Source organism: Notolepis coatsorum (assembly GCF_963971535.1).
Source record: "Notolepis coatsorum genome assembly, chromosome: 5".
Lineage (NCBI taxonomy): Eukaryota > Metazoa > Chordata > Actinopteri > Aulopiformes > Paralepididae > Notolepis > Notolepis coatsorum.
The window spans coordinates 164,368,432-164,386,163 of NC_140169.1; the positions used below are offsets into that span (position 1 = coordinate 164,368,432).

Below are 17,732 nucleotides of genomic sequence, written 5' to 3' on the forward strand. Positions count from 1 at the left end.
CTCTATCTCCTCTCTTTCTCTCTCATGCATTGTGACAAAGCTGACGTCCCTTGTTATTTCAGCTTCAGCTTCAGCGAAAGCAGGACCAGCTGCTGAGGCAGATACAGATTCTTCTGAAGAAGAGGATGTCCACGCTAAGCAGCGGGGTGAGTTTTGATCACTATCTCACACTGACTCATTCACTCACACAAGTTTCTAAATATGTATTATATGAATGTGTCTACAGTGCATTGTAGTATACCAGTTAGTTATTGTAATCTCATAATTTACAGGCAAAGGTCGAGGCCGGGGCAGAGGCAGAGGTCGAGGCCGTAAAAGCACAGCTGCTGGTCGAGCGATGAGTGGATCAAAGGTACAGACAGTTTTGTGCCACTTAAATTTACCTTTGACGCAGAGTCAGGACCACTACACGATGCGGCCACCATCACATCCACCAAGCCCCTTGCCTTTCTGCGGCTGTTCCTCACCGATGAACTCATGGGTGGCATTGTACAGGAAACAAACTTGTATGCTGAACAAACAATGGCCGTCATTGATCCCAACAGGCAGAGTAACAGGCTACGCAGTTGGACGCCTGTCACCCTTGCAGAATTGTGGAAGTTCCTAGGGATACTATTCCTAACGGGGATAGATCGGAAGCCGCAATTATATATGTACTGGTCAACTCTAAAGTTTTTCCATTGCGCCTATTTCTCCAAAACAATGGCACGTAATAGATACCAGGTCATTTGGAGGTTTCTACATTTTAGCAACAACGAGACAGCAGACAAGTCTGATAAAATGTACAAAGTACGCCCGGTCCTTGACTACCTTGTCAACCGATTCCGGGAGCTATTTCAGCCAGACAAGAATATTAGCATAGACGAGGGGATGCTGGCCTGGCGTGGCAAACTACAATTCAGAGTGTTCAGCCCCCTGAAGCCCACCAAATATGGGATCAGGTCATATGTGCTCTGTGATTCTCACACTGGTTACTGCTTTTCACTGCGACCATTTTGTGGGGACTATGTACCCCTCAAGGACACGGTTGTTGGGCTCCTAGGACGTCTGTCGAACAAAGGTTACTTTTTATACATGGATAACTTCTATAATTCAGTGGCCTTGTCTGACATACTCCTACAGTTGAGGACCCACATCTGCGGTACCTTGAGGATGCACCGGGGAGAACCGGCGCAGATAAAGCGTGTAACCAATGTTGAGCTGCCGGTGGGCGAGACCATGGCCCTGCACAACAATCGGGTCATGGTTATCGCCTGGAGAGACAAGCGGATTGTCAAAATGATCAGCAGCTTTCACCATGGCACTCTAATGGAAACACTCGTCTGGAAGAAGGGTCATAGGACTAAGGTACCGGCAATGAAGCCAGACTGCGTGCTCACCTATAATGTGTGCATGAACGGAGTTGACAAGTTAGATCAACATATATCGTACTATCCGTTCATTAGGAAGACTGCAAAGTGGACCAAGAAGTTCGTAGTATATTTGATTCAAATAGCCATGAACAATGCCTATGTTCTGTACAGAGTCAGACAGCCAACAGGACCGCACAAGTCACTCATGCAGTTTCAAATACAAGTCATCGCTGACTTGTGTGATGAGGCAGATGCAGCCGATTTAGCTCGCACAGTGGCCAGTGCCGCACGTGCCGCAGGTGAGGCAGATGAAGCAGAGGCAGGTGCCGCAGGTGGGGGGGTGGGGGGTGTGAGGTGGGAGGGAGCTTCCAGGGCCCAAAAGACAGATCCACACTGCAGGTTGGATGGCAAGCTAAAAATGCATGTTATGGAGAAGTACCCACCCACCCCAAAAAAGACGCATCCCACGAGAGAGAGATGATTGTGGACTTCAGGAGGTCGGGGGTCAAGGACTACAGCCCCCTCAGCATCGACGGGGCACCGGTTGAGAGAGTGAACAGTTTCAAGTACCTCGGAGCCCACATATCCGAGGACTTGACATGGACCACACACATTGACAGTGTTGTGAAGAAGGCACGACAACGCCTCTACTTCCTCAGGCGCCTAAGGAAGTTCCAAGTCAGTCAGAAGATCCTTAGGAACTTCTACTCATGTACAATAGAGAGCATCCTGACCGGCAACATCACCTCCTGGTTTGGGAATAGCACTGCACAAGACCGTAGCAGACTACAAAGAGTGACACGTTCAGCCGAACGCACAATTGGAGGGGGGCTTCCCACCCTCCAGAACATTTACAACAAGCGGTGCAAGGGGAAGGCTAAGAGAATTATTAAGGACTTGAGCCACCCGAACAACTGCCTCTTTGAACTGCTGCGGTCAGGCAAGCGATACCGGAGTCTTAAGGCGAGCACAGAAAGACTCAGAAGAAGCTTCTATCCCCAGGCCATCAGGCTGCTAAACGAACAATAATCGCTAAACGAACAATAATCACTATGCAACAACCATCAAATGCACACAGCACACACACCCACACGCACACACTCACTCAAACAAACAACACACTGCAGCACCCACTCTCCACACTTTAGATCACACAAACACACTTACACTTTATATTTATTGATAAAGGATTTGCACTACAACTCGTACACCTACTGTGAATTGTACCTAAATTGCACCTCGTCCCATTTCTCCATTTCTGCCTTGCACTATATAGTATTGTATATTAGTACACTGCACAGTATTGTATATTGTATGGTAACTACGTCTATTCTGCATCGAACATTGTACATATGTCTAAACTGAACACTGTGACCTCCTTTTTTTTACTTCTAATTTTACTATGTTTTTATTTCATACTTATCTTGTCTTGCACAGTCTCTGGAGCGCAACAGTAAGAAGCATTTTGTACAAAAGTATTCTGTACTTCTGTATGACAACTATTAAAGAAACTTGAAACTTGAAACTTGAAGAGTGCCGGGTCTGTAAAAAAAAGGCATTAGGCGGGAAACCAGATCATACTGCTCGAAGTGTGGAGTCCCCCTACATCAAGAGTGTTTCACACCCTACCACACAAAGAGAGATTATGCTAGCTGAGCATTATCGCTAGCATAAACTCTCTTTGTGTGCTAAGAGTGGAAACACTCTCCATGAAATATATATATATATATATGGATGGGTGCGTACTTCCCCGTAGTATGTGTTATGATATATGAGTGTATACATTTAGTCATTTAGCTGACACTTTTATCCAAAGTGACTTACAGGTTCTGTACGACAAGTCATCAGGACGGGCACAACTCTATCAGCTGAGTAACAATGTGTGTCTGAGGCGGCCAGACGATGCAGAGCGTAGGGTTATTGAGGGTGTGTAGTATATTGTATAGTGTCTTGTAAATAGTGTAAGTATTTCACAATATAGGTATTACTGGTTGTACAGAACAAAGGTGTTGGCACACAGTAAATTTTGCTGAGTATATTTTACTCAAACTGAGTACATTTTACTCAAACTGTACTGGTCAACTCTAAAATGTTTCCATTGCGCCTATTTCTCCAAAACAATGGCACGTAATAGATACCAGGTCATTTGGAGGTTTCTACATTTTAGCAACAACGAGAGAGCAGACAAGGCTGATAAACTGTACAAAGTACGCCCGGTCCTAGATTACCTTGTCAACCGATTCCAGGAGCTATTTCAGCCAGACCAGAATATTAGCATAGACTGAGTCCATTTGGGCTCAAATGGACTCAGTTTGAGTAAAATTTACTCTGCAAAATGTACTGTGCACATGGATATATTTGAAACACTATTCTTGGTCCACTTTCAGAGTAGCAATGTTGGTCTATATTGTCAATGCCGTTCATCAGTGTCCTGGTGTTAGCTGCTGATTATTTTCACAGAGTTTCACAGAGTACATATGGCTCACTTTACTAACTAACACACTATGTACATATGTGAATGCACTTTACATGGTGTACCAAAATGGTGCTTTTATCTGAAGTGAATACATTTTTTACACCAAGTGTTTATAGTGTGCAGAGGATGGGTTGAACACAAGACCTTTATAAATGTACATGTGTGCTGATGCACACACATAATGGTTATCTGCCATTTTGTCAGGTCAACACTAAACATATTTTACATGCACATGTGCAGCGACCATTTTGACAGGTCGAAAATGAATGGACTTGAATATATACACATGTTGTTTTTGCTACTGTAATGCACTGTACATGGTGTGCCTTACCTGAAGTGAACACATATTGTCCACTTCAAGTGTTATAAATAGTTCATTATGCTTTTATATTATAGCATGAATGTGAATGCACTTTACATGGTGTACCAAAATGGTGCTTTTATCTGAAGTGAATACATTTTTTACACCAAGTGTTTATAGTGTGCAGAGGATGGGTTGAACACAAGACCTTTATAAATGTACATGTGTGCTGATGCACACACATAATGGTTATCTGCCATTTTGTCAGGTCAACACTAAACATATTTTACATGCACATGTGCAGCGACCATTTTGACAGGTCGAAAATGAATGGACTTGAATATATACACATGTTGTTTTTGCTACTGTAATGCACTGTACATGGTGTGCCTTACCTGAAGTGAACACATATTGTCCACTTCAAGTGTTATAAATAGTTCATTATGCTTTTATATTATAGCATGAATGTGAATGCACTTTACATGGTGTACCAAAATGGTGCTTTTATCTGAAGTGAATACATTTTTTACACCAAGTGTTTATAGTGTGCAGAGGATGGGTTGAACACAAGACCTTTATAAATGTACATGTGTGCTGATGCACACACATAATGGTTATCTGCCATTTTGTCAGGTCAACACTAAACATATTTTACATGCACATGTGCAGCGACCATTTTGACAGGTCGAAAATGAATGGACTTGAATATATACACATTGTATGTTGTTTTTGCTACTGTAATGCACTGTACATGGTGTGCCTTACCTGAAGTGAACACATATTGTCCACTTCAAGTGTTATAAATAGTTCGTTATGCTTTTATATTATAGCATGAATGTGAATGCACTTTACATGGCGTACCCAATGGTGAATAAATATTGTACACTTCAAGTGTCAAGTGTGTATATACAGAACATTATTATGCAATGTGTTTTTTACAACATGTGTGTCGAGTATCTGTTGAACACATGGTGCACTTGCTAATGCAATCACTACTTATCTGAAGTAAAGACATTTCTTCCACTCCATCAAGTGTCAAGTGTGTATTATATACTTATAATGCAATGATTTTTATAACTTGTGTGTCTTAGATTATAATATACAGAATACAATGCAATGCAAAAATGAGATAAGATATTCCTTTATTGATCCCCTTGGGGAAAATTCAGGCATCATGCATTACATGTCAGAATACCTGTGGACGACTACACCATGATATGCAGGTAAATTCATCACGAACAGCTGTGAAGACATATTAGTATGCTGATATATACAGTAATTGTGTGAAATTGAAGCAATATAATATATATATACATTATTATAAAAATTCATATGGCATGCAACGTAATCTATATAAAAAATATCCCTATATGCATAGCATTTCCTGAATGCTAAAACACCAAGTGGTTTAGTCACTAAACCACTTGGTGTTTTAGCATTCATGAAATGCAATGCATATAGGGATATTTTTATACTTTACTTGATGACAACGCTTCACATTCGATAATGTCACACATTGTACACTATGCACTTGGAATAAATGCAATCATGATCAACCCCCCCCCCCCCCCATTTATCGAATGTGAAGCGTTGTCATCAAGTAAAGTATAAAAATATCCCTATATGCATTGCATTTCATGAATGCTAAAACACCAAGTGTTTGCATTCACACATTCGATAAATGGGGGGGGGATCATGATTGCATTTATTCCAAGTGCATAGTGTACAATGTGTGACATTATGCACTTGGAATAAATGCAATCATGATCTCCCCCCCCCCCCCCCCCCCCCCCCCATTTATCGAATGTAAAGCGTATGCACAGTTTTGCTAAATTGCTGCGTTTTCTATACATATTTTTGATTTACCTTGAAAATGTCTATATGTAATATTAGTATGCCGAGAGATGTGTACGGTAATTGTGTGGAATTGAAGCATACAGCTACACATTATTATAAAAATGCATATAGGCATACAACGTGATCGATACAAATATCTCTATATAATATATGCATTGCATTTCATGAATGATAAACACCACTAAGTGTTGTGTGTACAGTGCATGACATTATTGCACTTGGACAATGTGTTTCAGACGAGGAAATGATTTCGCGCTGCTGCAGCAAAACGCTCATAACTCGACTTTGAGGAAACGCGCGTCGAATTGGGCCAATATTTACCTTTTTTGGCGTGGAATTGTGAACGAACGACGGCATGGATCAACAAACGGCGTTTGGCGTATTGTACATCAACTAGCATATTGTCAAATGAGCCCAACCATTTCCACATAGCTAAATTATATAATATAGAAATCTATCCGCGGAAATCATGTGTTTTCGCTAAATCAGCCTCTTAAGAGTCTGGCACGGTGGGGGATTTGCCGTCTCCCCCTAGTGGCGTTCAAAGTGTTAATAATAAACACTGTTAGGACTATCTGACTCTTAATAATAAACACTGTTAGGACTATCTGACTCTTACTAATAAACACTGTTAGGACTATAAACACTGTTAGGACTATCTGACTCTTAATAATAAACACTGTTAGGACTATCTCGATTCACGCGTCACTACTGTAACTAGAAACTCTGGGTGTCACTGTACATCAGTGTCGAACTGTACGCTGTAACGTTATATGTTATTTCGCGTGTTTAACGTCATAAACCAACTACCAGATTCACTCGTCACTGTACATCCGTGGAGGCTGCTGAAGCGCCAGCGGGGCGATGCGGTGGTTTATCCCCGGCTTCCGTGCGCCGCCGCTGGCTTGACTCGGTCCAGCTCCAGCAGCAGCGGCCGTGCTCCGTTGTAGAAGCCCTTCAATGACAGAGCTCTCATATTTTGCGAATGCATAAACTATATCTTAAATTATGGCTATGTGTCTAATATGGCTGTCGCTTATCAATGACTTCGCGACAGCCATATTAGACACATAGCCATAATTTAAGATATAGTTTATGCATTCGCAAATATAAGAGCTCTGTCATTGAAGTGGGTGGTGGCAGCGTTACTAACAGCGTTCACCCTGATGTAAAGTAGCGATTTTTATTGTTTTGTCATGACAAACCAATTACATAATCCCAACATATGTGTAAAGAAACAACATATTCCAGTTAACGGTATATTTTTTTAATGATTCATTACGGTATAAATTAGGTTAACTGGAGCTGCGTATTGCTGGCTCTCATATTTGCGAATACAATAGCGTTCACCCTGATGTAAACAATTCTACAACGGAAGACGGCCGCTGCCGTGGGCGGTCACGTGGCCAATCAGAGAAACGCTGAACGAAAGGCTGAACACAAGTTGGTTGCCTTTAATATTCACGCGGAGGGGACACGTGATGCAAGGCTTGGTCCACATTGCAGCCGGCCAGTGGGAGGCATGGTCTAGCAGCGTTCGAGACAGGGGAGGGTAGAATTGGCCAATACGAAATTGAGGATGGGAGAAAAATTGAAAATGGAAAAAATAGATTCCCCTAAACAACTACTCGAGCACTAGAGTGATACACAAGTACTGAATGTGGGCAGACATTACTCGTGCCCCGTCCGTCCCTCAACCGAACAGTGACTTAAGAAGAAGACTGCGATGACCACACGGTTCGGTTTGCATCTCCTGCGCCCTCTCTCTCCTGCGAACCTGCAAACGCTATTAATAACCCCCCCAGGAGAGCGGCTGGCCCCCGCTGTGAGGAAGGACTCTGCCAGGGAGAGAGAACCCGCTTCACCAAAAGTGCCTCGTCATGCAACTCGTTTCAGTAAGAGATTCCAACCCCCGGTCTCAGCGCTGCCAACCGGCCCGCCTCCTTAAATCACGGTTATCGGCCTCCCCTCCCCCCTCCCGTCTACCCGTGTGACACCTCCCCTCCCCCGTCCTGTCTACCTGTACCCTCCCCCTCCTGTCTACCTGTACCCTCCCCCTCCTGTCTACCTGTATGACACCTCCCCTCCCCCCTCCTGTCTACCCGTGTGACACCTCCCCTCCCCCGTCCTGTCTACCTGTACCCTCCCCCTCCTGTCTACCTGTATGACACCTCCCCTCCCCCGTCCTGTCTACCCGTGTGACACCTCCCCTCCCCCGTCCTGTCTACCTGTACCCTCCCCCTCCTGTCTACCTGTATGACACCTCCCCTCCCCCGTCCTGTCTACCCGTGTGACACCTCCCCTCCCCCGTCCTGTCTACCTGTACCCTCCCCCTCCTGTCTACCTGTATGACACCTCCCCTCCCCCCTCCTGTCTACCCGTGTGACACCTCCCCTCCCCCGTCCTGTCTACCCGTGTGACACCTCCCCTCCCCCCTCCTGTCTACCCGTGTGACACCTCCCCCGTCCTGTCTACCTGTATGACACCTCCCCTCCTGTCTACCTGTATGACACCTCCCCTCCTGTCTACCTGTATGACACCTCCCCTCCCCCCTCCTGTCTACCCGTGTGACACCTCCCCCCTCCTGTCTACCCGTGTGACACCTCCCCTCCCCCGTCCTGTCTACCTGTACCCTCCCCCTCCTGTCTACCTGTATGACACCTCCCCTCCCCCGTCCTGTCTACCTGTATGACACCTCCCCTCCCCCGTCCTGTCTACCTGTACCCTCCCCCTCCTGTCTACCTGTATGACACCTCCCCTCCCCCGTCCTGTCTACCTGTCTGACACCTCCCCCGTCCTGTCTACCTGTCTGACACCTCCCCTCCTGTCTACCTGTCTGACACCTCCCCCGTCCTGTCTACCTGTCTGACACCTCCCCCGTCCTGTCTACCTGTATGACACCTCCCCTCCTGTCTACCTGTCTGACACCTCCCCCGTCCTGTCTACCTGTATGACACCTCCCCTCCTGTCTACCTGTATGACACCTCCCCTCCTGTCTACCTGTGTGACACCTCCCCTCCTGTCTACCTGTATGACACCTCCCCTCCTGTCTACCTGTATGACACCTCCCCTCCTGTCTACCTGTCTGACACCTCCCCTCCTGTCTACCTGTATGACACCTCCCCCGTCCTGTCTACCTGTATGACACCTCCCCTCCTGTCTACCTGTATGACACCTCCCCTCCCCCTCCTGTCTACCTGTATGACACCTCCCCCGTCCTGTCTACCTGTATGACACCTCCCCTCCCCCGTCCTGTCTACCTGTCTGACACCTCCCCGTCCTGTCTACCTGTCTGTCACCTCCCCTCCTGTCTACCTGTATGACACCTCCCCTCCTGTCTACCTGTATGACACCTCCCCTCCTGTCTACCTGTATGACACCTCCCCTCCCCCGTCCTGTCTACCTGTCTGACACCTCCCCCGTCCTGTCTACCTGTCTGACACCTCCCCCGTCCTGTCTACCTGTCTGACACCTCCCCCGTCCTGTCTACCTGTATGACACCTCCCCCGTCCTGTCTACCTGTATGACACCTCCCCTCCTGTCTACCTGTATGACACCTCCCCTCCCCCGTCCTGTCTACCTGTATGACACCTCCCCTCCTGTCTACCTGTATGACACCTCCCCTCCTATCTACCTGTATGACACCTCCCCTCCTGTCTACCTGTATGACACCTCCCCTCCCCCCTCCTGTCTACCCGTGTGACACCTCCCCTCCCCCGTCCTGTCTACCTGTACCCTCCCCCTCCTGTCTACCTGTATGACACCTCCCCTCCCCCGTCCTGTGTGAAACCTCGCCTCCCCCCTCCTGTCTACCTGTCTAACACCTCCCCTCCCCCGTCCTGTGTTACACCTACCCCCGTCCCGTCCCGTCTGCCTGTGTGAGACATGAGAGACACTTACCTTTTTAAGGAAACGCACTCCGTAGGTAAATATGTAAAGGTAAAACGTAAACCTCCACCTGGAAGAGAGACAAAACAAGAGGACAGTGAGTACAGGAAATCAGGTTTTATTTTATGATTTTGGTTATTATGTTTCCTTTATTTTAATTTTTTTTTATTGTATCCACTACTGTTCACTATTATCACGACTACTTAGTTCACTTTTCACGTGTGATGGAAGCTAATCTGAAGGCCGGACTTTGTTTCCACCACAGCTGACGTCTGGACAGCTGACAACAGGAGCTAAACAGGTTGTACATTACTTTTTGAAAGAGGGGGGGTGGGGGCGAAAGTAAAGAGTAATGTAACTTGATACAAAGTAATCAGTAGTAAGTAAAAAGTGAATTTGATTACTTTTTAAAGGAGTAATCCATAATAAGTAACTAATTACACTTCCTGAGTAACTTACAACAGATCAGAGCAATAAATCAGAATTGAGCACTAAAGCTTGCAGTGTCAACGCAGCCAAGATACCTAGTACGTCTTTCACTGTGCGATTCTGAACGTGGCCAAAACATATGACCACCACCACACCCGTTAACACTTTGAGCGCCACGCCTGGTTTTCCGTTTTACCGCTTGAATGCCACCATCGGCGCCAATGTTAACGTTAATATCGCCTAATCTATGTTTTAAATTATGGCTATGTGTCTAATCTGCCCATCGCATTATCAAAGACTATTTTCCAGTCAGTGCTGTGAAGGCAGATTGTTTTTTTATCTCGTCGTTTCCGTTTCAGAGCAGTTAGAAAAGCCCCCGTTTTGATATAAAAAACAGCTCATTCTGGAGCATTCTATGAAAATCGTCTTTTAGTGGAATATTCCACAACGTTGATATTCGTCGGCCTTTTTATGAATCGTTTTCAAATAAACGCTAGATGATCAATATTATACGTGCACGCAAGCACATTACGGCCGCGCACTGATAATCGCTCCGTTGATTTCCTCACAGACTTTTACAGTGAAACCGAAAGAAGACATTTCACAAAACAGCTTATAACTTCATCAAACTTACTCTGATTATCCTACCACTGATAACATAGAGTCCTTACCTGACATCAGATGGTATCCAACTGGTATATTCCAATTCCTGATCACCATTCGAAAAAATCGATAAGTGTATGGATCCAACGCGAGACTGTAGATCTCCATGATCCACGGGGATCTGAGGCTCCAGAATGAACTGTGGTAACCCCGGCTGGATCAGTGAACAGGAAAATGTGGAGTACCGGATTTTTTTCCCTATTCATTTTCATTGAGTCCATCCCAAAATCACTTATGTCATCTGGGAGACGACAGGGGGCGCTTTTTTCCACAGTGATCACCGGCGCAGCTCGGCTATACTCGGGTAGGCTCGGGTGATGCAATAATTTTTCAGATCGCAAAAAAATATATAAAAAAATTCCGAGAAATCTCGTGAGTGGCACGCAACCACCTATAAAAAAACCTGAGAAATCTCGTGAGTGGCACGGAAAGTGTTAGATATGTGTCGTAAACAGGAAGCGGGTTGTCTGCTTTCCACACACAAGTCTGTTAGTTATGCATGCCTTTGTGATAACACGGCAGGACTACTGTAATGCGCTCTATGTTGGCGTTGGCCAGGCCTCGCTGTCGCGTCTTCAGCTGGTCCAAAACGCTGCTGCTCGGCTGTTGACAGGGACACACAAACGGGAGCACATCACTCCTGTCCTCGCCTCCCTTCATTGGCTGCCTGTGCAGTTTAGGGTACATTTTAAGATCCTGCTGTTTGCTTATAAAGCAATGAATGGTCTGGCCCCACCCTACCTCACGAGATCCTGCACCCCAAACCCCATCACGGTCTCTGAGGTCTGCTGACCAGTCCATCCTTGTTGTCCCTAAATACAGGCTAAAAAAACCCCACATTAAGCTGGCCCCAATGTTTAAGTCCCATCTTAAAACACATTTGTTCTCTCTAGCTCTAGTATGCTGCTGTAATTTCGTTTGTAGTTCTGTGTACTTTGTATTGTGTTTATGTGTTTTTTACTATTATGGTTTTTACTGTGAAGCACTTTGGTCAACCATGTTGTTTTTAAATGTGCTATACAAATATAGTTGGATTGGATTGGAAGTCTCCTCTATGATGGGAGTAGAGTTGTGCAAAGGGTTGCGTCATTCGGCCACACGGTGGCGCTATTCACAAAATGCAAGACACGGAATTTGCCACAAAGCTTTTATCTCTAAAGCACTTTGCAATGTGTTCCTCACATTTTAGTTAGGGGTTAAGTGTCTTGCTCAAGGACACTTCGACACACTGCCCGGGAGGAGCGGGAATTGAACCGGGAACCTCGGGACTAACCGGACGACTGCTCTCTACCTCCCGAGCCACTGTCGACCCAACAACAAGAAATGTGTTGCAATGACGGATACAGTATTTGGTTCCAATGCCTCGTCGTAACAGATGGTGGCGCTATAATAAAAGGTCAAAATGTACAACTTTGACAAGATATAATGAGACTCGGTTCCAGTTATGCTTGGTAAATAATGTTTTTTCATTTCATTTCATCATTTTATAAATGATGTTTACAGAGCTCAGTACAGTACAACAAAAATAAGTTTGTTGTCATCCAACCAGAGTGCAAATGTAATAGTAAAGTGCAAAAGTAACATACAATGTACAGGTGAGTAAACTGGGTATATAATATATAAATTAGTACTACTGAATAATAGTGCTAATCAGATGTATGTAGAAAGTTGTACAGCGATACAGGTATAAAGACACTATAGTAGTAAGTCATACTGGCCAGCAGTGTAACTAGTAAGAGTAAGTAAGGGATATGTACAGATATATAGTATCTACAGATATGTAAAAAGTATTATATGCAGGTAGACAGATGTGGATATATATATATATATATATATATATATATATATATATATATATATATATATATATATATATATATATATATATATATATATATATATATATATATATATATATAATACAGTAAGAATAAATATATATATATATACGGTATATACCGCTTTATTGTACATGCTATCATACAGAGTTATAAGGGTTATATGCAGGTGTATTAAGTAGGTTTATAGAAGGATTATATGCAGGTATATTCTGTAAAAAAATGGGAGGTTTCCTGTAGCAAGACCGGTCACGCGAATCATGTGCTTGTTTTTAATAAGTCTAAACAGCTTCCCATTTAACTGGTGATTTACGAGGTGCCATGAAGCGCACGCTAACAGGACTCTTTAGGTGTGTCGGTGTCCTCGTCATTTTGGAACACGCTAATGTATCGTGACGCGGGGGCGAACACCCAAAGCCAGGAGACGCTTTGCATACTTCACCAGGTGTTATTGTACTGTGGTTAGTGAGCCCCAGGTGGCCATTAACGATGTACCTCTCGACAGCCAAACCCAGAGAACACACACCCACCGAACACACACTCAGCGAACACACGTCCCAGTGGACACACACCCAACGGGGACACACCAAGCGAACACACACCCAGCCAACACACACACACACAGCGGGGGGACACCCAGCCAACACACACCCAGCCAACACACACACCCAGCGAACACACACCCAGCCAACACACACACACAGCGGGGACACACCCAGCCAACACACACCCAGCCAACACACACACAGCGGGGACACACCCAGCGAACACACCCAGCGAACACACACCCAGCCAACACACACACCCAGCGGGGGGACACCCAGCGAACACACACACCCAGCGAACACACACCCAGCCAACACACACACACAGCGGGGACACACCCAGCGAACACACACCCAGCCAACACACACCCAGCCAACACACACACACAGCGGGGACACACCCAGCCAACACACACCCAGCCAACACACACCCAGCCAACACACACACACAGCGGGGACACACCCAGTGGACACACACCCAGCCAACACACACACACACAGCGGGGACACACCCAGCCAACACACACCCAGCGAACACACACACCCAGCGAACACACACCCAGCCAACACACACACAGCGGGGACACACCCAGCGAACACACACACCCAGCCAACACACACCCAGCCCAGCGTTTCCGTTAGCCGGTAATTACCGGTATTTGACCGGCAAAATCTGTTGAAGTCCGACATATGTAATCTCTCCGGTCTTAATGTCCGGTGAAAATAATTCCCTGAGTCTAAGCACAATTTGATTATTTGAATTGTATTAAAATAGGCTAAAATTAAATAGCCTATGCGATGAACGAAACGATCATTACATTTGTTTCCTCGTTGCTTCTAATAATGACAACGACGTTGTCAGCGAGAGCTTACTGCTGGGTGTGCGAACTTTTGTGAAGCTGCAGAGCCAGAGCAACAACAGCACAATGCAGTATTCCAGCAGTACTCCAATTCAGCCATTTTCAGCCAATGTTGGGTGGGGGGCGCTGCTGTGCGGTTCCCAGAAAAGAGCCAATAACAGCTAAATGAGCTGCTCTGCAGCGCCATACTCTTTGCAAATAAGTCGCTGTGAGGTGGAGAGAGTCGTCACGCAAACCACGATAATGTTGCCGTCTCTCTGCTTTCTCAGTTCTTCGCTTGATATAATTAATACAAATGTCCAATATAACGGAATTCGTTAGCTCATAAAAATGTGATTATAACAGACTGCTGTTTAGTGTCGGACCGACTGCCCACATACGCGGTCTATTTTATTTCAAGTCAGCAGCAGCACGGAGTATCGAGGGACTTATTTTATTTGGAATATATTAATGACTGTATACGCAAAAGTAGCCTAGTTTTAAGTAATAATATTATAAATCTACATGCCTTGAGGATGACATTCTTTATATAGCCTGCCTATCAATTGTTTTAAAGCTCAATAAACTATGACCGGAATTAATCTCATTTGTCCGGTAGATTGAAATCTTGCAGGTCACGGAGACCGGCAGCAATTTTTTCTAACGGAAACCCTGACCCAGCCAACACACACCCAGCGAACACACACCCAGTGAACACACACCCAGCAAACACACACCCAGCCAACACACACCCAGCGAACACACACCCAGTGAACACACACCCAGTGAACACACACCCAGCCAACACACACCCAGCGAACACACACCCAGCGAACACACACCCAGCCAACACACACACACCGAACACACACCCAGCGGACACACCCAGCGGACACACACCCAGCCAACACACACACAGCGGGGACACACCCAGCCAACACACACACCCAGCGAACACACACCCAGCCAACACACACCCACCGAACACACACCCAGTGAACACACACCCAGCCAACACACACACACCGAACACACACCAAGCGAACACACACCCAGCCAACACACAAACAGTGAACACACACCCAGCCAACACACACACAGCTAACACACACACAGCCAACACACACCCAGTGAGTGAACACACACCCAGCCAACACACACCCAGCGAACACACACCCAGCAAACACACACCCAGCGAACACACACCCAGCGAACACTAACACAGCCAACACACACCCAGCAAACACACACCCAGCGAACACACACACAGCGAACACACACCCAGTGAGTGAACACACACCCAGCCAACACACACCCAGCGAACACACACCCAGCCAACACACACCCAGCGAACACACACCCAGCGAACACACACACAGCGAACACACACCCAGCGAACACACACCCAGTGGACACACACTCGGCGAACACACACCCAGCGAACACACACCCAGCGAACACACACACAGCGAACACACACCCAGCCAACACACACCCACCGAACACACACCCAGCGAACACACACCCAGCGAACACACACCCAGCCAACACACACCCAGCCAACACACACCCAGCCAACACACACCCAGCGAACACACACCCAGCGAACACACACCCAGCGAACACACACCCAGCGAACACACACCCAGCGAACACTAACACAGCCAACACACACCCAGCAAACACACACCCAGCGAACACACACACAGCGAACACACACCCAGTGAGTGAACACACACCCAGCCAACACACACCCAGCGAACACACACCCAGCCAACACACACCCAGCGAACACACACCCAGCGAACACACACACAGCGAACACACACCCAGCGAACACACAAGCTGGTAGCAACGCCATATCCTGCGTTGGTGGCGAGCGCCTTGCCCACTGCGCCACCTAGCCGCTTATTTTTCTCATATTCAGAGTTAATTATATTGTTTACACTGTTTATTTGTCTCGTATTTCTATATTCAGAGCTCATTTTATTGCCTATATTTATGTCGTTCTACTATTACCCTGCCCATACCTGTACCTCCCCTCCCCCCATGCTGCTATGACACCCGCATTTTCCCCAAGGGGATTAATAAAGGAATATCTCACGTTTGGAGGACGTTGGTTCACGGCGGCTCCAGTCACTCTGTGTCCTCTGTTCTCGATCAAGACGCTGAGACGACGATGAGTAATGTCTCTATGCACTTTGTTGATGAAAATAATTATTGTTTTTAATGCACCAATGAACATGAATGATGCTTTTTATACATAAAAAAAAACTGAAACATGAATACTACTACTACAGTATGAATGCACTTTAGATTATGCACTAAGAATGCTCGATGCACTTCAGATGCCATCGTGCCACTTGAAACCAGTAACAACAGGGACAACGATGGAAATAAGTCCTTGGACTTTTCGTTTTATCCCTGACAAGGCAAATACAAATGTTGATCTGTCAAATGTTGTTATGTTTGTTGTCAATAAAATCAAATCATGTCCTCCGTCCTCGATCAAGACGCTGAGACGGCTCCGGTCCCTCTCTGTGTCCTCCGTCCTCGATCAAGACGCTGAGACGACCGGTCCCTCTCTGTGTCCTCAGTCCTCGATCAATACGCTGAGACGACCGGTCTCTCTGTGTCCTCCGTCCTCGATCAAGACGCTGAGACGACCGGTCCCTCTCTGTGTCCTCAGTCCTCGATCAATACGCTGAGACGACCGGTCTCTCTGTGTCCTCCGTCCTCGATCAAGACGCTGAGACGACCGGTCCCTCTCTGCGTCCTCCGTCCTCGATCAAGACGCTGAGACGACCGGTCCCTCTCTGTGTCCTCCGTCCTCGATCAAGACGCTGAGACGACCGGTCTCTCTCTGTGTCCTCCGTCCTCGATCAAGACGCTGAGACGACCGGTCTCTCTGTGTGTCCTCAGTCCTCGATCAAGACGCTGAGACTACCAGTCCCTCTCTGTGTCCTCCGTCCTCGATCAAGACGCTGAGACGACCGGCCCCTCTGTGTGTCCTCAGTCCTCGATCAAGACGCTGAGACGACCGGTCCCTCAGTGTGTCCTCAGTCCTCGATCAAGACGCTGAGACGACCGGTCCCTCTGTGTGTCCTCAGTCCTCGATCAAGACGCTGAGACGACCGGTCCCTCTGTGTGTCCTCAGTCCTCGATCAAGACGCTGAGACGACCGGTCCCTCTGTGTGTCCTCAGTCCTCGATCAAGACGCTGAGACGACCGGTCCCTCTGTGTGTCCTCCGTCCTCGATCAAGACGCTGAGACGACCGGTCCCTCTGTGTGTCCTCAGTCCTCGATCAAGACGCTGAGACGACCGGTCTCTCTCTGTGTCCTCGATCAAGACGCTGAGACCACCGGTCCCTCTGTGTCCTCCGTCCAGGGTTCCCACAGACTTAAGTACTTAAGGACTTAACTCTTGAGTCAACCTTTAAAAAACCCACTACCTGTATCCCTAGTGACCGAAACTGCAATCTCAGTAAAACATATCTTTTTCGTGTATTGTTCCAATTTTCTTTCATGAATATCACTATTAACT

General features: G+C 46.5%; 1 protein-coding gene across 1 annotated transcript in view; it reads right to left on the reverse strand.

Moving 5' to 3' along the window:
* The window catches only part of cers6 (ceramide synthase 6), a 168,294-nt gene that overhangs the window by 116,121 nt on the left and 34,441 nt on the right, over positions 1-17,732 (reverse strand). The window contains exon 4 of the mRNA XM_084314429.1: positions 9,887-9,944. Coding sequence (XP_084170555.1) covers positions 9,887-9,944 — 58 coding nt within the window. The remainder of the gene's footprint in view (positions 1-9,886; positions 9,945-17,732) is intronic.